Here is a 27500-nt window from a genome sequence, read left to right as displayed (position 1 = left end):
TGCTGTAAACGCCACATCCTGACACAATACACACACATTAATGTATAATGAATTACAGGAAACAGCACACACACACACACACACACACACCTGCTCACAGTAGGTCTGAAGTCTCTTCAGCTGCAGTTTCTCTCTGTGATGCTCGAGTGTCTGATTCCTCCTCAACTCTCTGAAATCACCAGCAAATCAGACAATCCAGTGTTTATTGCGAATGATTAACAGGTGCACATCATCATTATAGTGTTAATAATGTCAAATCAGAATCAGTTCCTCGTGCAGCTTCTCTTCTCTGATGATGTGGGCGGGGCTTCAACCTGTCACTCACATGAGATCAGCCAATAGCAAACCACAACCATCCAACCATCCAATCAGTTCCCCAGACACAATCAAGCCCCGCCCACATGTGCTCCTGTTCCTGAAGCGTTTCTCTCGATATACGACACAATAGAGGAGAAACAACTAATGCATTTCCCTCTAAATACCGGAGTACACGAGATCGCAGTCTGACAGATACTCTTACTTTTCATTCTCAAAGAGACAAAATCTGCATTTTCATACAACTGACTTCAAATTGTGACCAGTCCTAAATAATGTAGAAGACTAACTTGTAAGTCTAGTCTAAGGGGCTGTTTACACCTGGCCACTTCATGTGTTTCTGTGATCTGATAGCTATCGTGAAAAGGCCAGGTGTAAATGCCCTCCGAAACGCACTCGAGACGGATCTGAATCCGATCGCTCACACCACTTCAGGAGGAGCTCTGGGCCGCATTACAGATGAAACTGGACAAGTGTAATGCATCTGGTTGTTGAAACCACATATGTAAATTTTACTCCTCCCAAAAATGATCAAAAATAAACGTGTGAGAGCGTGTTATATAGGCTATATGTCATGTTATAGTCAGATATGACGACGCTACTGCAACACTACCGCAGATGAGCAGCTCGAGCCTCTATTCATCAAGTCACAGCCGTACGTGCAAACTATCGCAAATCAAAGTGAAAGTAAGTCGCAGACGCTTAACACACAATCATCTTCATTAAAAGTAAAGAAACGAAATGATCTTACCAGGGCTGTTGCCGCTCTCTCTTATTGCTGTCTTTGATTTTGAAATTAGCCGATGATCAATAAAATGCAGCTCATATCTGTTGCTTTCGGTGACGTGAACTCCGTTAAATCTGCATATAGCGCGGGAGTTGAAGATCGGATTTATATCCGTTTTGCAAAAACACATTTATGTGACCAGGTGTAAATGGAATCGTTTTGACAAATCAGATAGCTATCCGATCTTATAAAACGCATGAAGTGGCCAGGTGTAAACAGCCCCTTAGTAGTTTCTGCAAGCGACTCCAGTAGTGTGAACACTGACAGCAGTGACTGACACCTGTCAATCAAGTGCAGAACTATTAGAATAATTAATAAAGTTACGACATCTTAAACCCTCTCTACAGACGGATACTCTTACCTATGAGTGACAGATCGCAGCCACACACACACACACACACACACTCACAGTCACTCACACTCACTCACTCTCACACACACACACACTTACTCTCACACACTCACTCTCATTTAGACTCACTCACTCACACACACACACTCTCTCTCTCTCTCTCTCTCTCACACACACACACACACACACACACTCCAGATGAGAGTAGTAATGTGAACACATGTAATGTGGACGTTACTCACACAAGCTTTAGTTTAACCTATAAAGATACTGTATCATATTTGATACGCAGAGGCCTGAGATGAGCCGGTCGATCTGCAGTGCTTCTGTGTCTGACTGACAGCTTACACTCTTTTATCCAGTGAAAGTCTCTCAGTATAACTGTACAAACCTCCTTCAGCTGCTGTCAAATCTGACATGACTTTATCAAGGAAGTGCAAGAATAACTTCAGCTGGACTGAAGGAGGTTTACTAGATCATCCATCAACACTTTATAGAAAAATCATGAGTATCAAATATGATCATCAGGCTTTTGAGGAAGGTTTATTTGTTCATCTGTCAATCATCCTTGTATTGCATTGCATTATGTTTAAAAACTACAGAGCTTTGCTCATAAAACTAAGCATTTAAATATCATCTTACTAAGACATATTATTGGCAGATATTGATGTTTAAATGCATTTTATGTAAGTATCAGCTATACTGTTATAAAGATATCATTGATATTCATTACAAGCATCAGAATTAAAAATTTAAAAAATGTAATAAAAAAATTAAAAAGCATCACTTTTTGTCCAAATATCAGCATTTGTTTCAAATTGCATATTTTTGCTCATTTTGAGTTTTTCCTCCATATTCTCATTATATCAGACTATAGGTAAGTGGACTGCGAAGTGGACTTCACAGGGTATTTCGCCATCTTAACTGAGATTCCAATCCTAAGGGAATGAACATGTTCAGTTCGAAGGGCACTGCGACTGGCGTAGGGAATATGGGAACGTCGATACATCACTTCACAGGAAGTGGAGAGCGAAATCACCCAACTGTCATTGTGCACCGCATCATCAGTCGGAACGGTCGGAACTAACCATAGAGCAGAGCCGTTGGAAGAGATTTTAAATTCAAATTTCTAACGGCTCTGAGTTTACGCATGCATTGAGTATTCATAAATATTGTTATTATTATACAAACTAGAGTATTTATGAGTGTGTGTGTGTGTGTGTGTGTGTGTGAGTGAGTGGCACCTGTCAGTCAAGCGCTGCAGCTGCTGTCTCTTGAACAGCGCCTCCTGCAGGAGAACCGAGACTCCAGCGTCAGCGTTCACTGTAAACACGCCCTCTTCATCATCATCATCATCTGAGCCACGCCCCTCTGCTGACTCCTCCCACAGCCCCACCTCCTGCTGAAGCCGGAGCTCCGCCTCCTCCAAAGCCTGGACAGAGACAGACACTCATCAAAACCTCATAATTCACCATCACATGACCTTTCACCTGCCCGTCAATATGCTCTCTAAATTTCGAAATAAAAATCTAATGAGAATTACAAACCCAAAAGTAAAAAAATCTAAGAAAATAGAGGGAAATTGTGATTCTCAAGTAAAGTAAAATCTATTTATACACTTTTCACATCGTTTCAAAGCAGCTTCACAGATAATCACAATGTTAATGTTGGTATACACTGAACAAAATTATAAACGCAACACTTTTGTTTTTGCCCCCATTTTTCATGAGCTGAACTTAAAGATCTAAGACTTTTTCTATGTACACAAAAGGTCTATTTCTCTCAAATATTGTTCACAAATCTGTCTAAATCTGTGTTAGTGAGCACTTCTCCTGTGCCGAGATCATCCATCCCCCTCACAGGTGTGGCGAGCTGTTGCCCGTAAATTGAATGTTCATTTCTCCACCATAAGCGTCTCCAAAGGCATTTCAGAGAATTAGGCAGTACATCCAACCGGCCTCACAACCGCAGACCACGTGTAACCACACCAGCCCAGGACCTCCACATCAGCATCTTCCCCTCCAAGATCGTCTGAGACCAGCCACCCGGACACAAGATCGTCTGAGACCAGCCACCTGGACACAAGATCGTCTGAGACCAGCCACCCGGACACAAGATTACCACCCGGACACAAGATCGTCTGAGACCAGCCACCCGGACACAAGATCGTCTGAGACCAGCCACCCGGACACAAGATCGTCTGAGACCAGCCACATGGACACAAGATCGTCTGAGACCAGCCACCCGGACACGAGATCGTCTGAGACAAGCCACCCGAACACAAGATCGTCTGAGACCAGCCACCCGGACACAAGATCGTCTGAGACCAGCCACCCGGACACGGGATCGTCAGAGACCAGCCACACGGACACAAGATCGTCAGAGACCAGCCACCCGGACACAAGATCGTCTGAGAACAGCCACCCGGACACAAGATCGTCTGAGACCAGCCACCCGGACACGGGATCGTCAGAGACCAGCCACACGGACACAAGATCGTCAGAGACCAGCCACCCGGACACAAGATCGTCTGAGACCAGCCACCCGGACACAAGATCGTCTGAGACCAGCCACCCGGACACAAGATCGTCTGAGACCAGCCACATGGACACAAGATCGTCTGAGACCAGCCACCCGGACACGAGATCGTCTGAGACAAGCCACCCGAACACAAGATCGTCTGAGACCAGCCACCCGGACACAAGATCGTCTGAGACCAGCCACCCGGACACGAGATCGTCTGAGACAAGCCACCCGAACACAAGATCGTCTGAGACCAGCCACCTGGACACAAGATCGTCTGAGACCAGCCACCCGGACACAAGATTACAAGATCGTCTGAGACCAGCCACCCGGACACAAGATCGTCTGAGACCAGCCACCCGGACACAAGATTACAAGATCGTCTGAGACCAGCCACCCGGACACAAGATCGTCTGAGACCAGCCACCCGGACACAAGATCGTCTGAGACCAGCCACCCGGACACAAGATCGTCTGAGACAAGCCACCCGGACACGAGATCGTCTGAGACAAGCCACCCGAACACAAGATCGTCTGAGACCAGCCATCTGGACACAAGATCGTCTGAGACCAGCCACCCGGACACAAGATTACAAGATCGTCTGAGACCAGCCACCCGGACACGAGATCGTCTGAGACCAGCCACCCGGACACAAGATTACAAGATCGTCTGAGACCAGCCACCCGGACACAAGATCGTCTGAGACCAGCCACCCGGACACAAGATCGTCTGAGAACAGCCACCCGGACACAAGATCGTCTGAGACCAGCCACCCGGACACAAGATCGTCTGAGACCAGCCACCCGGACACAAGATCGTCTGAGACCAGCCACCCGGACAGAAGATCGTCTGAGACCAGCCACCCGGACACAAGATCGTCTGAGACCAGCCACCCGGACACAAGATCGTCTGAGACCAGCCACCCGGACACAAGATCGTCTGAGAACAGCCACCCGGACACAAGATCGTCTGAGACCAGCCACCCGGACACGGGATCGTCAGAGACCAGCCACCCGGACACAAGATCGTCAGAGACCAGCCACCCGGACACAAGATCGTCTGAGAACAGCCACCCGGACACAAGATCGTCTGAGACCAGCCACCCGGACACGGGATCGTCAGAGACCAGCCACACGGACACAAGATCGTCAGAGACCAGCCACCCGGACACAAGATCGTCTGAGACCAGCCACCCGGACACAAGATCGTCTGAGACCAGCCACCCGGACACAAGATCGTCTGAGACCAGCCACATGGACACAAGATCGTCTGAGACCAGCCACCCGGACACGAGATCGTCTGAGACAAGCCACCCAAACACAAGATCATCTGAGACCAGCCACCCGGACACAAGATCGTCTGAGACCAGCCACCCGGACACAAGATCGTCTGAGACCAGCCACCCGGACACGAGATCGTCTGAGACAAGCCACCCGAACACAAGATCGTCTGAGACCAGCCACCTGGACACAAGATCGTCTGAGACCAGCCACCCGGACACAAGATCACAAGATCGTCTGAGACCAGCCACCCGGACACAAGATCGTCTGAGACCAGCCACCCGGACACAAAATCGTCTGAGAACAGCCACCCAGACACAAGATCGTCTGAGACCAGACACCCGGACACAAGATCACAAGATCGTCTGAGACCAGCCACCCGGACACAAGATCGTCTGAGACCAGCCACCCGGACACAAGATCGTCTGAGACCAGCCACCCGGACACAAGATCGTCTGAGAACAGCCACCCGGACACAAGATCACAAGATCGTCTGAGACTAGCCACCCGGACACAAGATCGTCTGAGAACAGCCACCCAGACACAAGATCGTCTGAGACCAGCCACCCGGACACAAGATCGTCTGAGACCAGCCACCCGGACACGGGATCGTCAGAGAACAGCCACCCAGACACAAGATCGTCTGAGACCAGCCACCCGGACACAAGATCGTCTGAGAACAGCCACCCGGACACAAGATCGTCTGAGACCAGCCACCCGGACACAAGATCGTCTGAGACCAGCCACCTGGACACAAGATCGTCTGAGACCAGCCACCCGGACACAAGATCGTCTGAGACCAGCCACCCGGACACGGGATCTTCAGAAACCAGCCACACGGACACAAGATTGTCAGAGACCAGCCACACGGACACAAGATCGTCTGAGACCAGCCACCCGGACACAAGATCGTCTGAGACCAGCCACCCGGACACAAGATCGTCTGAGAACAGCCACCCGGACACGGGATCGTCAGAGACCAGCCACACGGACACAGGATCGTCAGAGACCAGCCACCCGGACACAAGATCGTCTGAGACCAGCCACCCGGACACGGGATCGTCAGAGACCAGCCACACGGACACAAGATCGTCAGAGACCAGCCACCCGGACACAAGATCGTCAGAGACCAGCCACCCGGACACAAGATCGTCTGAGACCAGCCACCTGGACACAAGATCGTCTGAGACCAGCCATCCGGACACAAGATCGTCTGAGACCAGCCACCCGGACACAAGATCGTCTGAGAACAGCCACCCGGACACGGGATCGTCAGAGACCAGCCACACGGACACAGGATCGTCTGAGACCAGCCACCCGGACACAGGATCGTCTGAGACCAGCCACCCGGACACAAGATCGTCTGAGAACAGCCACCCGGACACGGGATCGTCAGAGACCAGCCACACGGACACGGGATCGTCAGAGACCAGCCACACGGACACAAGATCGTCAGAGACCAGCCACCCGGACACAAGATCGTCTGAGACCAGCCACCTGGACACAAGATCGTCTGAGACCAGCCACCCGGACACAAGATCGTCTGAGACCAGCCACCTGGACACAAGATCGTCTGAGACCAGCCACCCGGACACAAGATCGTCTGAGACCAGCCACCCGGACACGGGATCGTCAGAGACCAGCCACCCGGACACAAGATCGTCTGAGACCAGCCACCCGGACACAAGATCGTCTGAGACCAGCCACCTGGACACGGGATCGTCTGAGACCAGCCACCTGGACACAAGATCGTCTGAGACCAGCCACCCGGACACAAGATCGTCTGAGACCAGCCACCCGGACACAAGATCGTCTGAGACCAGCCACCCGGACACGGGATCGTCAGAGACCAGCCACACGGACACAAGATCGTCAGAGACCAGCCACCCGGACACAAGATCGTCTGAGACCAGCCACCCGGACACAAGATCGTCTGAGACCAGCCACCCGGACACGAGATCGTCAGAGACCAGCCACCCGGACACAAGATCGTCTGAGACCAGCCACCGGACACAAGATCGTCTGAGACCAGCCACCCGGACAGCGGCTGCAAAACTCGGTCTGCAGAACCAAAGAGTTTCTGTCTCAGGGAAGCTCATCTGCATGCTCGTCGTCCTCATCGGGTCTCGACCTTACTGCAGTTCGTCGTTGGAACAGACTTGAGTCGGCAAATGCTCACATTCGATGGCGTCTGGTGCTTTGGAGAGCTGTTCTCTTCACGGATAAATCCCGGTTTTCCCTGTGCAGGGCAGATGGCAGACTCTGTATGGCGTCGTGTGGGTGAGCGGTTAGCTGATGTCAGCGTTGTGGATCGAGTGGCCCATGGTGGCGGTGGGGTTATGGTATGGGCAGTCATATGTTATGGACAACGAACATAGGTGCATTTTATTGATGGCATACTGAATGCGCAGAGAAACCGTGACGAGATCCTGAGGCCCATTGTTGTGCCATTCATCCAGGACCATCACCTCATGTTGCAGCATGATAACGCACGGCCCCATGATGGAGGATTTGTACACGATTCCAGGAAGCTGAAAACATCCCAGTTCTTGCATGGCCAGCATACTCACCGGACATGTCCCCCATTGAGCATGTTTGGGATGCTCTGGATCGGCGTATACAACAGCGTGTTCCAGGATCTGCCAATATCCAGCAACTCCGCTCAGCCATTGAAGAGGAGTGGACCAACATCACACAGGCCACAATCAACAACCTGATCAACTCTATGCAGAGGAGATGTGTTGCACTGCGGGAGGCAAATGGTGGTCACACCAGATACTGACTGGTTTTTAGACCACCCCCCCAACCCAACCCCCCTGCCCCAATACAGTAAAACTGCACATTTTAGAGGGACCTTTTATTGTGGCCAGCCTAAGGCACACCTGTGCAATAATCAGCATCTTGATGTGCCACACCTGTGAGGGGGATGGATGATCTCGGCACAGGAGAAGTGCTCACTAACACAGATTTAGACAGATTTGTGAACAATATTTGAGAGAAATAGACCTTTTGTGTACATAGATAGAAAAAGTCTTAGATCTTTGAGTTCAGCTCATGAAAAATGGGGGCAAAAACAAAAGTGTTGCGTTTATAAATTTTTTCAGTGTAATATATCTTAATATCTTCATGAAGCAGATGGACGATAATATAGTTTACAATGTGTTTGTGAGTGTGTGTATCTCACCAGGCGGTGTGTGTGTATGGCGTGTGTGATGTCACTGTGCAGTTCTGCAGTGATGAGTGTCTGTAGTTTCAGCAGGGCTGTGTGTGTCTCCGTCACTCTTGTTTTCTTCTCCGCTTGTTCCCACTGCAGCGACGCCACGAACACGGCCACACACTCCTGACAAGCACTCAGCTGCTGTTCCTGGAACACACACGCCTCCTGCCACACACACACACACACACACACACACACACACACACACACACACACACACACACACACACACACACACACACACACACACACACACACACACACACAACACACACACACACACACACAGGTCTTTCATTCATCTGCAGCTGTTAAAGGAGTAGTTCACTTTAAGATGAAAATTAGCTTATGATTTACTCTCCCTCAAGTCACCATGTGTGTATGACTTACTTTTTTCAGACGAATACAATCTGAGTTATATTAAAAAGTATCCTGGCTCTTCCCAGCTTTATAATAGCAGTGGATTGAAACCATCAGATTGAAGCTAAAAAAAGGTGCATCTATCCATCATGAAAGTGAGCTTTTATGAGCTTCAACCTGATAAAGCTTGGAAGAGCCAGGAGATTTTTTAATATAACTCAGATTGTATTCGTCTGAAAGAAGAAAGTCATACACACCTGGTGACTTGAGGGAGAGTAAATCATGGGGTAATTTTCATCTTAAAGTGAACTACTCCTTTAAGCATGTCGAGTGAATGAATGAATGAATGAATGAGGCATTTATATAGCGCTTTCATATGTACTACTGTACACCCAAACTGCTTTACAATCATATCAGGCAATCTCTCTCCAACCACCAGAGTGATCGTGTGATCTCGGCGCCGGTCTCTCTCACCCTCTGCAGTGTGTCGCTGTGTGTGTCGCTGTGTGTGTCGCTGTGTGTGTCGCTGCGCAGCCGTCGCAGTCTCTCCTGCAGACGCCGCTGGAAACACTGCAGCTCTGTGACCTCTGATGACCTCAGCAGCTGCAGGTCAGAGGAAACGCATCACACACACACACACACACACACTGAAAAAATTATCTTCTTCCTCAGTGTTTCTGTCTCGTTTTCCAGCACAAATATCTAAACATTCTAAAGTCAAGATTCATTTATTGGAGAAGCTGAATGAAGAACACTGTGTCGTACGACACTCACCTCTGTCTCTGAGCCTGCAGGGGTCACGCCGGGGTCACCGAGGGTCACGCCGGGGTCACAGAGCCGCTCAAGCTCACAGATGGTGTGATGCAGCACGAGACATCGATCCAGACGACACGCGGCCTTCACACACTCCAGCTGCAGACGCACACGCTGCTCATGCGAGAGAGAGCGCTGACACTCACAAAGAGCGCTGACACACACACACACACACACTAATCAGATACACTGATTCTGCCTTCATCCCATTCTACTAAACACAACGACACCCGGCGCTCGACTAGAACAATAGCAGATGTGTTTCATTACACAGCTTCACTTCCATAACTAGTGGAGAGAATAGTGTTTATTTTATTGCACTTGATCTGTTTGCATCTTTGATCACCCGTGCTGTATGAGTATTAATGAAGTGTAGTGTGTTAGTAACCTGCAGTATTAATGAAGTGTAGTGTGTTAGTAACCTGCAGTATTAATGAAGTGTAGTGTGTTAGTAACCTGCAGTATTAATGAAGCGTAGTGTGTTAGTAACCTGCAGTATTGATGAAGTGTAGTGTGTTAGTAACCTGCAGTATTAATGAAGTGTAGTGTGTTAGTAACCTGCAGTATTGATGAAGTGTAGTGTGTTAGTAACCTGCAGTATTGATGAAGTGTAGTGTGTTAGTAACCTGCAGTATTGATGAAGCGTAGTGTGTTAGTAACCTGCAGTATTGATGAAGTGTAGTGTGTTAGTAACCTGCAGTATTGATGAAGTGTAGTGTGTTAGTAACCTGCAGTATTGATGAAGTGTAGTGTGTTAGTAACCTGCAGTATTGATGAAGTGTAGTGTGTTAGTAACCTGCAGTATTGATGAAGTGTAGTGTGTTAGTAACCTGCAGTATTGATGAAGTGTAGTGTGTTAGTAACCTGCAGTATTGATGAAGTGTAGTGTGTTAGTAACCTGCAGTATTGATGAAGTGTAGTGTGTTAGTAACCTGCAGTATTAATGAAGTGTAGTGTGTTAGTAACCTGCAGTATTGATGAAGTGTAGTGTGTTAGTAACCTGCAGTATTGATGAAGTGTAGTGTGTTAGTAACCTGCAGTATTGATGAAGTGTAGTGTGTTAGTAACCTGCAGTATTAATGAAGTGTAGTGTGTTAGTAACCTGCAGTATTGATGAAGTGTAGTGTGTTAGTAACCTGCAGTATTGATGAAGTGTAGTGTGTTAGTAACCTGCAGTATTAATGAAGTGTAGTGTGTTAGTAACCTGCAGTATTGATGAAGTGTAGTGTGTTAGTAACCTGCAGTATTGATGAAGTGTAGTGTGTTAGTAACCTGCAGTATTGATGAAGTGTAGTGTGTTAGTAACCTGCAGTATTAATGAAGTGTAGTGTGTTAGTAACCTGCAGTATTGATGAAGTGTAGTGTGTTAGTAACCTGCAGTATTGATGAAGTGTAGTGTGTTAGTAACCTGCAGTATTAATGAAGTGTAGTGTGTTAGTAACCTGCAGTATTGATGAAGTGTAGTGTGTTAGTAACCTGCAGTATTGATGAAGTGTAGAGTGTTAGTAACCTGCAGTATTAATTAAGTGTAGTGTGTTAGTAACCTGCAGTATTGATGAAGTGTAGTGTGTTAGTAACCTGCAGTATTGATGAAGTGTAGTGTGTTAGTAACCTGCAGTATTAATGAAGTGTAGTGTGTTAGTAACCTGCAGTATTAATGAAGTGTAGTGTGTTAGTAACCTGCAGTATTGATGAAGTGTAGTGTGTTAGTAACCTGCAGTATTGATGAAGTGTAGAGTGTTAGTAACCTGCAGTATTAATGAAGTGTAGTGTGTTAGTAACCTGCAGTATTGATGAAGTGTAGAGTGTTAGTAACCTGCAGTATTGATGAAGTGTAGTGTGTTAGTAACCTGCAGTATTGATGAAGTGTAGTGTGTTAGTGACCTGCAGTATTGATGAAGTGTAGTGTGTTAGTAACCTGCAGTATTGATGAAGTGTAGTGTGTTAGTAACCTGCAGTATTGATGAAGTGTAGTGTGTTAGTAACCTGCAGTATTGATGAAGTGTAGTGTGTTAGTAACCTGCAGTATTAATGAAGTGTAGTGTGTTAGTAACCTGCAGTATTGATGAAGTGTAGTGTGTTAGTAACCTGCAGTATTGATGAAGTGTAGTGTGTTAGTAACCTGCAGTATTGATGAAGTGTAGTGTGTTAGTAACCTGCAGTATTGATGAAGTGTAGTGTGTTAGTAACCTGCAGTATTGATGAAGTGTAGTGTGTTAGTAACCTGCAGTATTGATGAAGTGTAGTGTGTTAGTAACCTGCAGTATTGATGAAGTGTAGTGTGTTAGTAACCTGCAGTATTGATGAAGTGTAGTGTGTTAGTAACCTGCAGTATTGATGAAGTGTAGTGTGTTAGTGACCTGCAGTATTGATGAAGTGTAGTGTGTTAGTAACCTGCAGTGTTGATGAAGTGTAGTGTGTTAGTAACCTGCAGTATTGATGAAGTGTAGTGTGTTAGTAACCTGCAGTATTGATGAAGTGTAGTGTGTTAGTAACCTGCAGTATTGATGAAGTGTAGTGTGTTAGTGACCTGCAGTATTGATGAAGTGTAGTGTGTTAGTAACCTGCAGTATTGATGAAGTGTAGTGTGTTAGTAACCTGCAGTATTGATGAAGTGTAGTGTGTTAGTGACCTGCAGTATTGATGAAGTGTAGTGTGTTAGTAACCTGCAGTATTGATGAAGTGTAGTGTGTTAGTAACCTGCAGTATTAATGAAGTGTAGTGTGTTAGTAACCTGCAGTATTGATGAAGTGTAGTGTGTTAGTAACCTGCAGTATTGATGAAGTGTAGAGTGTTAGTAACCTGCAGTATTGATGAAGTGTAGAGTGTTAGTAACCTGCAGTATTGATGAAGTGTAGTGTGTTAGTAACCTGCAGTATTGATGAAGTGTAGAGTGTTAGTAACCTGCAGTATTGATGAAGTGTAGTGTGTTAGTAACCTGCAGTATTGATGAAGTGTAGTGTGTTAGTAACCTGCAGTATTAATGAAGTGTAGTGTGTTAGTAACCTGCAGTATTGATGTAGTGTAGTGTGTTAGTAACCTGCAGTATTGATGAAGTGTAGTGTGTTAGTAACCTGCAGTATTGATGAAGTGTAGTGTGTTAGTAACCTGCAGTATTGATGAAGTGTAGTGTGTTAGTAACCTGCAGTATTGATGAAGTGTAGTGTGTTAGTAACCTGCAGTATTGATGAAGTGTAGTGTGTTAGTAACCTGCAGTATTGATGAAGTGTAGTGTGTTAGTAACCTGCAGTATTGATGAAGTGTAGTGTGTTAGTAACCTGCAGTATTGATGAAGTGTAGTGTGTTAGTAACCTGCAGTATTGATGAAGTGTAGTGTGTTAGTAACCTGCAGTATTGATGAAGTGTAGTGTGTTAGTAACCTGCAGTATTGATGAAGTGTAGTGTGTTAGTAACCTGCAGTATTAATGAAGTGTAGTGTGTTAGTAACCTGCAGTATTAATGAAGTGTAGTGTGTTAGTAACCTGCAGTATTGATGAAGTGTAGTGTGTTAGTAACCTGCAGTATTAAGGAAGTGTAGTGTGTTAGTAACCTGCAGTATTGATGAAGTGTAGTGTGTTAGTAACCTGCAGTATTAATGAAGTGTAGTGTGTTAGTAACCTGCAGTATTAATGAAGTGTAGTGTGTTAGTAACCTGCAGTATTAATGAAGTGTAGTGTGTTAGTAACCTGCAGTATTGATGAAGTGTAGTGTGTTAGTAACCTGCAGTATTGATGAAGTGTAGTGTGTTAGTAACCTGCAGTATTGATGAAGTGTAGTGTGTTAGTAACCTGCAGTGTTGATGAAGTGTAGTGTGTTAGTAACCTGCAGTATTGATGAAGTGTAGTGTGTTAGTAACCTGCAGTATTGATGAAGTGTAGTGTGTTAGTAACCTGCAGTATTAATGAAGTGTAGTGTGTTAGTAACCTGCAGTATTGATGAAGTGTAGTGTGTTAGTAACCTGCAGTATTAATGAAGTGTAGTGTGTTTGTAACCTGCAGTATTGATGAAGTGTAGTGTGTTAGTAACCTGCAGTATTAATGAAGTGTAGTGTGTTAGTAACCTGCAGTATTGATGAAGTGTAGTGTGTTAGTAACCTGCAGTATTGATGAAGTGTAGTGTGTTAGTAACCTGCAGTGTTGATGAAGTGTAGTGTGTTAGTAACCTGCAGTATTGATGAAGTGTAGTGTGTTAGTAACCTGCAGTATTGATGAAGTGTAGTGTGTTAGTAACCTGCAGTATTGATGAAGTGTAGTGTGTTAGTAACCTGCAGTATTGATGAAGTGTAGTGTGTTAGTAACCTGCAGTATTGATGAAGCGTAGTGTGTTAGTAACCTGCAGTATTGATGAAGTGTAGAGTGTTAGTAACCTGCAGTATTGATGAAGTGTAGAGTGTTAGTAACCTGCAGTATTAATGAAGTGTAGTGTGTTAGTAACCTGCAGTATTGATGAAGTGTAGAGTGTTAGTAACCTGCAGTATTAATGAAGTGTAGTGTGTTAGTGACCTGCAGTATTGATGAAGTGTAGTGTGTTAGTAACCTGCAGTATTGATGAAGTGTAGTGTGTTAGTGACCTGCAGTATTGATGAAGTGTAGTGTGTTAGTAACCTGCAGTATTGATGAAGTGTAGTGTGTTAGTAACCTGCAGTATTGATGAAGTGTAGTGTGTTAGTAACCTGCAGTATCTGCAGTATTGATGAAGTGTAGTGTGTTAGTAACCTGCAGTATCTGCAGTATTGATGAAGTGTAGTGTGTTAGTAACCTGCAGTATTGATGAAGTGTAGTGTGTTAGTAACCTGCAGTATTGATGAAGTGTAGTGTGTTAGTAACCTGCAGTATTAATGAAGTGTAGTGTGTTAGTAACCTGCAGTATTGATGAAGTGTAGAGTGTTAGTAACCTGCAGTATTAATGAAGTGTAGTGTGTTAGTAACCTGCAGTATTGATGAAGTGTAGTGTGTTAGTAACCTGCAGTATTGATGAAGTGTAGTGTGTTAGTAACCTGCAGTATTGATGAAGTGTAGTGTGTTAGTAACCTGCAGTATTGATGAAGTGTAGTGTGTTAGTAACCTGCAGTATTAATGAAGTGTAGTGTGTTAGTAACCTGCAGTATTGATGAAGTGTAGTGTGTTAGTGACCTGCAGTATTGATGAAGTGTAGTGTGTTAGTAACCTGCAGTATTGATGAAGTGTAGTGTGTTAGTAACCTGCAGTATTGATGAAGTGTAGTGTGTTAGTGACCTGCAGTATTGATGAAGTGTAGTGTGTTAGTAACCTGCAGTATTGATGAAGTGTAGTGTGTTAGTAACCTGCAGTATCTGCAGTATTGATGAAGTGTAGTGTGTTAGTAACCTGCAGTATTGATGAAGTGTAGTGTGTTAGTAACCTGCAGTATTGATGAAGTGTAGTGTGTTAGTAACCTGCAGTATTGATGAAGTGTAGTGTGTTAGTAACCTGCAGTATTGATGAAGTGTAGTGTGTTAGTAACCTGCAGTATTAATGTAGTGTAGTGTGTTAGTAACCTGCAGTATTGATGAAGTGTAGTGTGTTAGTAACCTGCAGTATTGATGAAGTGTAGTGTGTTAGTAACCTGCAGTATTGATGAAGTGTAGTGTGTTAGTAACCTGCAGTATTGATGAAGTGTAGTGTGTTAGTAACCTGCAGTATTGATGAAGTGTAGTGTGTTAGTAACCTGCAGTATTGATGAAGTGTAGTGTGTTAGTAACCTGCAGTATTGATGAAGTGTAGAGTGTTAGTAACCTGCAGTATTAATGAAGTGTAGTGTGTTAGTAACCTGCAGTATTGATGAAGTGTAGAGTGTTAGTAACCTGCAGTATTGATGAAGTGTAGTGTGTTAGTAACCTGCAGTATTGATGAAGTGTAGTGTGTTAGTAACCTGCAGTATTGATGAAGTGTAGTGTGTTAGTAACCTGCAGTATTGATGAAGTGTAGTGTGTTAGTGACCTGCAGTATTGATGAAGTGTAGTGTGTTAGTGACCTGCAGTATTGATGAAGTGTAGTGTGTTAGTAACCTGCAGTATTGATGAAGTGTAGTGTGTTAGTAACCTGCAGTATTGATGAAGTGTAGTGTGTTAGTAACCTGCAGTATTGATGAAGTGTAGTGTGTTAGTAACCTGCAGTATTGATGAAGTGTAGTGTGTTAGTAACCTGCAGTATTGATGAAGTGTAGTGTGTTAGTAACCTGCAGTATTGATGAAGTGTAGTGTGTTAGTAACCTGCAGTATTGATGAAGTGTAGTGTGTTAGTAACCTGCAGTATTAATGAAGTGTAGTGTGTTAGTAACCTGCAGTATTGATGAAGTGTAGTGTGTTAGTAACCTGCAGTATTGATGAAGTGTAGTGTGTTAGTAACCTGCAGTATTGATGAAGTGTAGTGTGTTAGTAACCTGCAGTATTGATGAAGTGTAGTGTGTTAGTAACCTGCAGTATTAATGAAGTGTAGTGTGTTAGTAACCTGCAGTATTAATGAAGTGTAGTGTGTTAGTAACCTGCAGTATTGATGAAGTGTAGTGTGTTAGTAACCTGCAGTATTGATGAAGTGTAGTGTGTTAGTAACCTGCAGTATTGATGAAGTGTAGTGTGTTAGTAACCTGCAGTATTGATGAAGTGTAGTGTGTTAGTAACCTGCAGTATTGATGAAGTGTAGTGTGTTAGTGACCTGCAGTATTGATGAAGTGTAGTGTGTTAGTAACCTGCAGTATTGATGAAGTGTAGTGTGTTAGTAACCTGCAGTATTGATGAAGTGTAGTGTGTTAGTAACCTGCAGTATTAATGTAGTGTAGTGTGTTAGTAACCTGCAGTATTGATGAAGTGTAGTGTGTTAGTAACCTGCAGTATTGATGAAGTGTAGTGTGTTAGTAACCTGCAGTATTGATGAAGTGTAGTGTGTTAGTAACCTGCAGTATTGATGAAGTGTAGTGTGTTAGTAACCTGCAGTATTGATGAAGTGTAGTGTGTTAGTAACCTGCAGTATTGATGAAGTGTAGTGTGTTAGTAACCTGCAGTATTGATGAAGTGTAGTGTGTTAGTAACCTGCAGTATTGATGAAGTGTAGTGTGTTAGTGACCTGCAGTATTGATGAAGTGTAGTGTGTTAGTAACCTGCAGTATTGATGAAGTGTAGTGTGTTAGTAACCTGCAGTATTGATGAAGTGTAGTGTGTTAGTAACCTGCAGTATTAATGTAGTGTAGTGTGTTAGTAACCTGCAGTATTGATGAAGTGTAGTGTGTTAGTAACCTGCAGTATTGATGAAGTGTAGTGTGTTAGTAACCTGCAGTATTGATGAAGTGTAGTGTGTTAGTAACCTGCAGTATTGATGAAGTGTAGTGTGTTAGTAACCTGCAGTATTGATGAAGTGTAGTGTGTTAGTAACCTGCAGTATTGATGAAGTGTAGAGTGTTAGTAACCTGCAGTATTGATGAAGTGTAGTGTGTTAGTAACCTGCAGTATTGATGAAGTGTAGAGTGTTAGTAACCTGCAGTATTGATGAAGTGTAGTGTGTTAGTAACCTGCAGTATTGATGAAGTGTAGAGTGTTAGTAACCTGCAGTATTGATGAAGTGTAGAGTGTTAGTAACCTGCAGTATTGATGAAGTGTAGTGTGTTAGTAACCTGCAGTATTGATGAAGTGTAGAGTGTTAGTAACCTGCAGTATTGATGAAGTGTAGAGTGTTAGTAACCTGCAGTATTGATGAAGTGTAGTGTGTTAGTAACCTGCAGTATTAATGAAGTGTAGTGTGTTAGTAACCTGCAGTATTGATGAAGTGTAGTGTGTTAGTAACCTGCAGTATTGATGAAGTGTAGTGTGTTAGTAACCTGCAGTATTGATGAAGTGTAGTGTGTTAGTAACCTGCAGTATTAATGAAGTGTAGTGTGTTAGTAACCTGCAGTATTGATGAAGTGTAGTGTGTTAGTAACCTGCAGTATTAATGAAGTGTAGTGTGTTAGTAACCTGCAGTATTGATGAAGTGTAGTGTGTTAGTAACCTGCAGTATTGATGAAGTGTAGTGTGTTAGTAACCTGCAGTATTAATGAAGTGTAGTGTGTTAGTAACCTGCAGTATTGATGAAGTGTAGTGTGTTAGTAACCTGCAGTATTGATGAAGTGTAGTGTGTTAGTAACCTGCAGTATTGATGAAGTGTAGTGTGTTAGTAACCTGCAGTATTGATGAAGCGTAGTGTGTTAGTGACCTGCAGTATTGATGAAGTGTAGTGTGTTAGTAACCTGCAGTATTAATGAAGTGTAGTGTGTTAGTGACCTGCAGTATTGATGAAGTGTAGTGTGTTAGTAACCTGCAGTATTGATGAAGTGTAGTGTGTTAGTAACCTGCAGTATTGATGAAGTGTAGTGTGTTAGTAACCTGCAGTATTGATGAAGTGTAGTGTGTTAGTAACCTGCAGTATTGATGAAGTGTAGTGTGTTAGTAACCTGCAGTATTGATGAAGTGTAGAGTGTTAGTAACCTGCAGTATTGATGAAGTGTAGTGTGTTAGTAACCTGCAGTATTGATGAAGTGTAGAGTGTTAGTAACCTGCAGTATTGATGAAGTGTAGTGTGTTAGTAACCTGCAGTATTGATGAAGTGTAGAGTGTTAGTAACCTGCAGTATTGATGAAGTGTAGAGTGTTAGTAACCTGCAGTATTGATGAAGTGTAGTGTGTTAGTAACCTGCAGTATTGATGAAGTGTAGAGTGTTAGTAACCTGCAGTATTGATGAAGTGTAGAGTGTTAGTAACCTGCAGTATTGATGAAGTGTAGTGTGTTAGTAACCTGCAGTATTAATGAAGTGTAGTGTGTTAGTAACCTGCAGTATTGATGAAGTGTAGTGTGTTAGTAACCTGCAGTATTGATGAAGTGTAGTGTGTTAGTAACCTGCAGTATTGATGAAGTGTAGTGTGTTAGTAACCTGCAGTATTAATGAAGTGTAGTGTGTTAGTAACCTGCAGTATTGATGAAGTGTAGTGTGTTAGTAACCTGCAGTATTAATGAAGTGTAGTGTGTTAGTAACCTGCAGTATTGATGAAGTGTAGTGTGTTAGTAACCTGCAGTATTGATGAAGTGTAGTGTGTTAGTAACCTGCAGTATTAATGAAGTGTAGTGTGTTAGTAACCTGCAGTATTGATGAAGTGTAGTGTGTTAGTAACCTGCAGTATTGATGAAGCGTAGTGTGTTAGTAACCTGCAGTATTGATGAAGTGTAGTGTGTTAGTAACCTGCAGTATTGATGAAGTGTAGTGTGTTAGTAACCTGCAGTATTGATGAAGTGTAGTGTGTTAGTAACCTGCAGTATTGTCTGAAGGCGTCTCTGGAGCGGGTCTGGTCCTGGAGCTCCTGCTGATGCTGCTGTCTGATGAGGCTCTGAGTGGATCTCAGCTCTCGGGCCGCCGCTTGACCCCGCCTCTGCAGACTCTCCTGAACCGCCTGCGTCTGCGAACGAGCCTTCAGCTGCGCCAGCGCCGTCTGCAGCACACACACACTCACCTGCACACAACACAGTGGCAGTGTTTACATGCACAACTTCTGTTTCAATCGGACTAAATTAATTCCGATTGATGAATCTGAATGTATTAATGAAGTTTACTATTAGTGTTTACATGAACGCTGAACGTGATCGCGTTAATGTGCGAGTTTATGTCACAAGCTTCAAATCGTTTTGTTTTTATTTTTTTGACATGCGCACACTGCACGAATATACAGAGTTTCTGCTGTCTGCGCATAATAACTATTCTCCTACACTGGTTCTTTATTTGTTTAAACAGCAGACTTAATATTTATCCGTCTCTGGTCATAATTAGGAGACATGAGCGTATGAGCGAATGAGGCGCTGCTTATATTCATCACACAGTAAAACTGCCCAAACCCAGTGGTGTGTGTGTGAGAGTCTGAAGCGGCACTGGTGGCCATCGTCCGGCTCCACTTCACACACACACGCCGAGAACGAGGATTATAGAATTACGGGAAACTTGTTTATACGACACTTTATTCATCAGGAACAACAGCTCGTTCAGCGCGTCATACGTCATTCCGCTATTTCTACGTCATTACGCTATTTCTACGTCATTACGCTATTTCTACGTCATTACGCTATTTCTACGCCATAACGCTATTTCTACGTCATTACGCTATTTCTACGCCATAACGCTATTTCTACGTCATTACGCTATTTCTACGCCATTACGCTATTTCTACGTCATTACGCTATTTCTACGTCATTACACTATTTCTACGTCATTACGCTATTTCTACGTCATTACGCTATTGCTACGTCATTACGCTATTTCTACGCCATAACGCTATTTCTACGTCATTACGCTATTTCTACGCCATAACGCTATTTCTACGTCATTACGCTATTTCTACGCCATAACGCTATTTCTACGTCATTACACTATTTCTACATCATTACGCTATTTCTACGTCATAACGCTATTTTTACGCCATAACGCTATTTCTACGTCATTACGCTATTTCTACGCCATAACGCTATTTCTACGTCATTACGCTATTTCTACGTCATTACGCTATTTCTACGTCATTGCGCTATTTCTACGTCATTACGCTATTTCTACGTCATTACGCTATTTCTGCATTTAATCCTAGCGGACGACAGCCGCGTTCCCTCAGTCCTCACTCACCTGAAGCAGAGCACTACATGATCTTTAGTGTGTATCGTGTGTGAGGTGTGTGTTCTTCAGCACCTTGCGTGCTCGGGCCGCCGTCTCCTCGTCCAGGTGATTGATGAGATCTGATAGTTCATTGTTCTGCATCATCAGCAGTTCAGTCCATTTCTGCAGGTACTGATTCACTGTGACGTCAGAGGAAGCAGAGACGGCCTGCAGCTGACGCCAGTGTTCACACACCTAAACACACACACACAGGTGAAATACACACTCACATGCACCTAAACACACACACACACACACACACACACACACACACACACACACACACACACACACAGGTGAAATACACACTCACATGCACCTAAACACACACACACACACACACAGGTGAAATACACACTCACATGCACCTAAACACACACACACACACACACACACACACACACAGGTGAAATACACACTCACATACACCTAAACACACACACACACACACACACAGGTGAAATACACACTCACATACACCTAAACACACACACACACAGGGACATTCCATAGACGTAATGGTTTTTATACTGTCCAAACTGTATATTCTGTCCCCGACCCCTAAACCTGCCCATCACACACACTCTCACACACACTACCTCGACCCCTAAACCTGCCCATCACACACACTCTCACACACACTACCCCGACCCCTAAACCTGCCCATCACACACACTCTCACACACACTACCTCGACCCCTAAACCTGCCCATCACACACACTCTCACACACACTACCCCGACCCCTAAACCTGCCCATCACACACACACACACACTCACACACTCACTACCCCGACCCCTAAACCTGCCCATCACACACACACACACACTCACACACTCACTACCCCGACCCCTAAACCTGCCCATCACACACACACACACACACACACACACTACCCCGACCCCTAAACCTGCCCATCACACACACACACACACACACACACACACACACACACACACACACACACTCACTACCCCGACCTCTAAACCTGCCCATCACACACACACACACACACACAGGTTTGTTTTGCTATACTTGTGGGGACCACATATCTCCATAGGCGTAATGATTTTTATACTGTACAAACTGTATATTCTGTCCCCTTACACTGCCCCTATCCCTAAACCTGCCCATCACACACACACACACTGCCCCTATCCCTAAACCTGCCCATCACACACAACTTTCTGCATTTTTACATTTTCAAAAAACATTACTTAGTATGATTTATACGCTGTTTTCCTCATGGGGACCGCTGGCTGGGCCCCACAATGTAGGTGATCTCAGGTTTTACTATACTTGTGGGGTCATTTGGTCCCCACAATGTAATATAAACAGAAACACACACACACACACACACACGCACACACACTAACCCAACCCCTAAACCTACCCATCACACAAAACTTTCTGCATTTTTAAAGTAAAATTTAATTTATACCAGATTTACATATGAGGACGAGGACGTCCCTAAATGGAGGTTTTTGGATATTTTGTCAGGTTAGGGTCACTTCTGGGTACAAATTTGTCCCCAAAATATAGTTAAATATAGCACACACACACACACAGAGGTGAGATACACACACACACACACAGGTGAGATACACACACACTCACACACACAAACACACACCTAAACACACACACACACACACCTTCTCTGACAGGAGCTGTCGTCTCCTCTTGATGATGTCACAGCGGATGGCTCTCCGCTCACGACACACTGTTTCTTCTAAACTCTGTTTGACGCGCAGAATCTCCCGCTGAACATCAGAACACTCTCTGCTCACACAAACACACACGTCTGCTAAAGGGAAGATTACACAGGCATAGACACAGAAGCGTTGTATGTGGTGTGTGTGTGTGTGTGTGTGTGTGTGTGTGTGTGTGTGTGTGTGTGTGTGTGTGTGTGTGTGTGTGTGTGTGTGTGTGTGTGAGTGAGTGAGTGAGTGAGTGAGTGAGTGAGTGAATCTCACGTGTGTGTGAGTGAGTGAGTGTGTGTGTGTGTGTATCTCACGTGTGTGTGTGGTGTGTGTTCGACCTGTGTGTGTCTCTGCTGAAGGCTTCGCTCGTCACGGTCTGAAGACTCTGTATACTCTTCGCCAGGAAGCGGCGCTGCGCGTGTCGCTCGGCCAGCAGTGCTCTCTGATTGGCCAGAAGGACATCAAGCCCCTCCTCCAGAACATCCTGGGGCGGATATAAACACATTTATATATTGTTTTAATGATTTGTTGGTACTGATTGTACAGATTTAGAGATTAAACGCTATGAGTTTATTGCATAAATATTAAAATAATAACATGAACTACGACGGACAGATTTTAAACCACCTAAAAAAATAGTATTTACAAATATGAACTACATGTTCAAATAAATTATGGAAAATAAGCTAAAGACATACAATTTGTGACTGGAAATACCACAAGTGTAACAAGATGGACCCCCCCCCCCCCCACACACACACACACACACAGCGAACACACTCACTCACACACTGACACACACACACTCTCAGTCACTCACTCTTACACTCACTCACACACACACACACACACACACACACACACTCACACTCACTCACTCACACACACACTCACTCACACACTCACTCACACACACACACACACACACACACTCACTCATACTCACACTCACTCACTCTCACACTCACTCTCTCACTCACACACACACTCACACTCAATCTCACACTCTCACTCACTCACACACACACTCACACACACACTCACTCACTCACACACACACTCACTCATACACTCACTCATACTCACACTCACTCACTCTCACTCTCACACTCACACACACACACACACACTCTCACTCTCACACTCACTCTCACTCACACACACACACACACTCACACTCACACTCACTCTCACACTCTCACTCACTCACACACACACTCACTCTCACTCTCACACTCACTCTCACACTCACTCATACTCACTCTCTCTCACACACACACTCACACTCAATCTCACACTCTCACTCACTCACACACACACTCACACACACACACACACACACACACACACACACACACACACACACACTCACTCACTCTCACACTCACACACACTCACACTCACTCTCACACTCTCACTCACTCACACACACTCACTCATACTCACACTCACACTCACTCTCACACTCACTCTCACTCTCACTCTCACTCTCACTCTCACACTCACACTGACAGTCACTCACACGCTCACTCTTACACTCTTACACTCACACTCATACTCATACTCATACTCATACTCATACTCATACTCATACTCATACTCACACACACACACACTCACACAGATCATCACCTGACAGCTGTAGTACTGCAGCAGGAGTGTGTTGGCTGAGGTTTTCTCCAGCTCTCCTGTTCTGACGGCCTCCTCCAGCTCCTCGCCCAGGATCTTGTGCAGCTCAAACCGCCGGCTCAGCGTCTGCTGTCTCAGTGTCTGCGCAGACGCGTGTTCATGCCGGACCCGGAGCCGCTTCTGCAGACGCTTCTGCTCCCGCTGATGAAGCTCCTCCAGCAGAGCCCGGACATCCTGATGATCCTTGACACATGATTCCAGTTCACATGAAAACGTGGAAGCGACAAAAAAATCTGTATTATGAATTTTTAAGGCCAGACAAGTAATTTGGTGGGGTCAATTTGTAAAGAAAGACTCCACGCCTGCGCACATATATATTAAAACGCGCATACCTATAGACTAAACATGTAATACGCATGTGCACGCCGTCAGTGTTTTCACAGGTTCGTGTTTTTGGGGCTTGCGCAGAGATGATAATGTTTTTCAAAATGTTTCAATGCTTGCACTCAGGGAGTGCGTTCTCGAGCTCTAAACACTGTTGTCGTGCGAATGAGCCGGAACACATTTAGGGTTTAATGTTAAAATGGTGTCGTGTTAGCGGCCCCTAAGTTAATAACTAATGATCTTTACAACGGAAGTGAATCAATCAAAACTAACTTTAGCTGGACAATAACTTTATTCTAGAGCTGCTGTAAAGCCAAAACAATCTCGGTTACGTTAAAATCACTGTAAAGCTGCTTTGAAACAATCTATATTGTTAAAAGCGCTATATAAATGAAGGTGACTTGACTTGACATGAGACACGACACCAAAGATCACATGCTATATCACCTGTTGCTGCGGCGCGTGTTGAAGCAGTCGTTCTGCGTGCGCCGCTTCGCTGGTGTGTTTGCGCTGCAGGGACTCGATCTGCTCCTGCGTCTCCAGGTTACACTGAGCAGCGAGCGCCTTCATCCGAGCCACGTGATCCTCCTGGACCTTCCCCTCCATGCCCACGATCTGCCCGTGCACAACCCCGAGAACCCGTCTCTCGGCCCGAACGCCAGCCAGCAGCACCGACACCAGCCCTTTAAACACCTGCACTCGCACACGCTCCAGCGCCACCGCGGCGCGCGACAGCGTCGACACGCTCAAGCTGAGAGAGGCACATCATTACTGCAGCAGATCGCTTCAACCGCACAGGGACACACTGAACCATGCACTCGCACTCATGTCACTCCAAACCCGTAAGGCTTTCCTTCATCTTCGGGACACAAATCAAGATCTTTTGGATGAGATACGTTCGAACCACTTGGTGGAATTGGCAGACGTTCCCTTAGGCATCATGCGCTGTGGTAGTGCGTTAAAGCATTCTCGAGTATAATGCGCTGCTATAATGCACGTAGGTGGTTTTGAATTCATATTTAATGTCGATATACAATGCTTACGTACTGTTAAAACTAATCGTGGTATTGATATCTTTGTAAGACTGCCGACTCTATAGAACAGTGGCAAGGAAGACTAACTTTACCGCGCTCCGAGAGCCCTCTGGTGGTCGGGTCGTAGTGTTGTGGCCTGATTTCGTTGTGTTGTGGCTAGGGATGGGCATCGTTAAGAAATTATCGATATCGTTGCCATTGTCGAGTCTGCTTATCGATGCGATTCCTTATCGATTCCCATATCGATTCCTGTACCATTTGCTGAACACTTAAAGGGTGGCTTTGAGAGTTGTTGGCTTTGAATGTCTAAGTGGTTTTAGAGAATGAAAACCAAGTGTGCAATATCTAGGGCCCTATGAAATCAGTTTTATTTTTTCCCAAATTCCGTTTTATTTTTCCCAAATTCCGTTTTTTCCGTTTTAATTTTTGGGAATTCATTTTTTTTACCCTTTACTGTTATTTTAGTCATAAAAAGAGTGTGCTTTTAAAGTTTAAAGTTTCAGGACAAATACTGCATGATGCCACATGACACTGCACTCTTCAAGTAACAACAAAATATGGTTATGAGCTTTAAACTGTCCAGTAAAATAAATTATATTAGTTTATATAAGTTTAAATAAAAGTCACACTCTGTCTCTCTCTCGCCCAGTGTCGCTCGCTGAGTTTGCTTCGCTTTTGTCCAGTCCGGCGCCTCATAGACAGACGCGGTGTGTGTGTGTGTATGTGCGTGTATGTGAGAGAGACGCGTGAGTGATAGAGAGACGGAGGGAAAGCGGGGAAAGGAAATACAACGGAAAGAATACGCTGCGTGTTTTAAATAGCATAAAAAATGAACGAAACGCAATATGTGGCGGCCGGAGTTGATTTTGTGGCCGCGAATTAGTCTATGTGTGGGAAACACTGCATAAAAGTCACGTGCGAACTGCTCGGCTCGGTACTGAGGGCTTATAGCGTCGAGTTTCTTAACTTTTTCGCCGACGAAAGCAGAGCCGTGGAGAGCCGCTTCGCCATGCTTTCATTGTTTTGATGCCGTCATTGGAGCTGAAATGACGGGAGGGGTTGTGTCGCCCAGATTTGCTTCCCCCGGTCTGCATTTAAAATGAAGCCACACTCTCGATCGTCTCGTAGCCATCGCGCTTTTGGGGGATTTAACAATCCAGTCGCATACTGTAACGTCATGCCGCGACGCGGGAATGGATGGAACGGAACATTCGGAATCGTTAGTGGAATCGTTAACGTGTGGACGTGTACAATTCGGATGGATCGGAACGTTTGGAACCGGTTCCAAACCGGAACCTGGAACCGATTCCCAAGCCTAGTTGTGGCTTGATTTCGTTGTGTTGTGGCCTGATTTCGTTGTGTTGTGGCCTGATTTCGTTGTGTTGTGGCCTGATCTCGTTGTGTTGTGGCTTGATTTCGTTGTGTTGTGGCTTGATTTCGTTGTGTTGTGGCCTGATTTCGTTGTGTTGTGGCTTGATTTCGTTGTGTTGTGGCCTGATTTCGTTGTGTTGTGGCCTGATTTCGTTGTGTTGTGGCTTGATTTTGTTGTGTTGTGGCCTGATTTTGTTGTGTTGTGGCTTGATTTCGTTGTGTTGTGGCCTGATTTCGTTGTGTTGTGGCCTGATTTCGTTGTGTTGTGGCTTGATTTTGTTGTGTTGTGGCCTGATTTCGTTGTGTTGTGGCTTGATTTCGTTGTGTTGTGGCTTGATTTCGTTGTGTTCTGGCCTGATTTCGTTGTGTTGTGGCCTGATTTCGTTGTGTTGTGGCCTGATTTCGTAGTGTTGTGGCTTGATTTCGTAGTGTTGTGGCTTGATTTCGTTGTGTTGTGGCCTGATTTCGTTGTGTTGTGGCTTGATTTCGTTGTGTTGTGGCTTGATTTCGTTGTGTTGTGGCCTGATTTCGTTGTGTTGTGGCCTGATTTCGTTGTGTTGTGGCCTGATTTCGTAGTGTTGTGGCTTGATTTCATTGTGTTGTGGCCTGATTTCGTTGTGTTGTGGCCTGATTTCGTTGTGTTGTGGCCTGATTTCGTTGTGTTGTGGCTTGATTTCGTTGTGTTGTGGCCTGATTTCGTTGTGTTGTGGCTTGATTTCGTTGTGTTGTGGCCTGATTTCGTTGTGTTGTGGCTTGATTTCGTTGTGTTGTGGCCTGATTTCGTAGTGTTGTGGCTTGATTTCATTGTGTTGTGGCCTGATTTCGTTGTGTTGTGGCCTGATTTCGTTGTGTTGTGGCTTGATTTCGTTGTGTTGTGGCCTGATTTCGTTGTGTTGTGGCTTGATTTCGTTGTGTTGTGGCTTGATTTCGTTGTGTTGTGGCCTGATTTCGTTGTGTTGTGGCCTGATTTCGTAGTGTTGTGGCTTGATTTCGTTGTGTTGTGGCCTGATTTCGTTGTGTTGTGGCTTGCTTGATTTCGTTGTGTTGTGGCCTGATTT

At 44.8% G+C, this 27500-nt stretch overlaps 1 protein-coding gene across 1 annotated transcript in view; it reads right to left on the bottom strand.

Moving 5' to 3' along the window:
* LOC130073398 (uncharacterized) overlaps positions 1-27500 on the bottom strand; it is a 45442-nt gene that overhangs the window by 1288 nt on the left and 16654 nt on the right. The window contains exons 9-20 of the mRNA XM_056238794.1: positions 24485-24788; positions 23657-23896; positions 22363-22508; positions 21977-22103; positions 20354-20515; positions 18937-19136; positions 9609-9801; positions 9309-9437; positions 8442-8639; positions 2699-2886; positions 91-169; positions 1-18 (exon numbers count right to left, since the gene is read on the bottom strand). The exon at positions 1-18 is cut by the window's left edge and continues 122 nt beyond it. Of these exons, the coding sequence (XP_056094769.1) occupies positions 1-18; positions 91-169; positions 2699-2886; positions 8442-8639; positions 9309-9437; positions 9609-9801; positions 18937-19136; positions 20354-20515; positions 21977-22103; positions 22363-22508; positions 23657-23896; positions 24485-24788 (1984 nt within the window). The remainder of the gene's footprint in view (positions 19-90; positions 170-2698; positions 2887-8441; positions 8640-9308; positions 9438-9608; positions 9802-18936; positions 19137-20353; positions 20516-21976; positions 22104-22362; positions 22509-23656; positions 23897-24484; positions 24789-27500) is intronic.

This window comes from Rhinichthys klamathensis, unplaced genomic scaffold (assembly GCF_029890125.1).
Source record: "Rhinichthys klamathensis goyatoka isolate OS25496 unplaced genomic scaffold, OSU_Roscu_1.1 h1tg000545l_1, whole genome shotgun sequence".
NCBI lineage: Eukaryota > Metazoa > Chordata > Actinopteri > Cypriniformes > Leuciscidae > Rhinichthys > Rhinichthys klamathensis.
The sequence above is the reverse complement of the archived record's forward strand: the minus strand, read 5'-3'. Positions and strand labels throughout refer to the sequence as shown.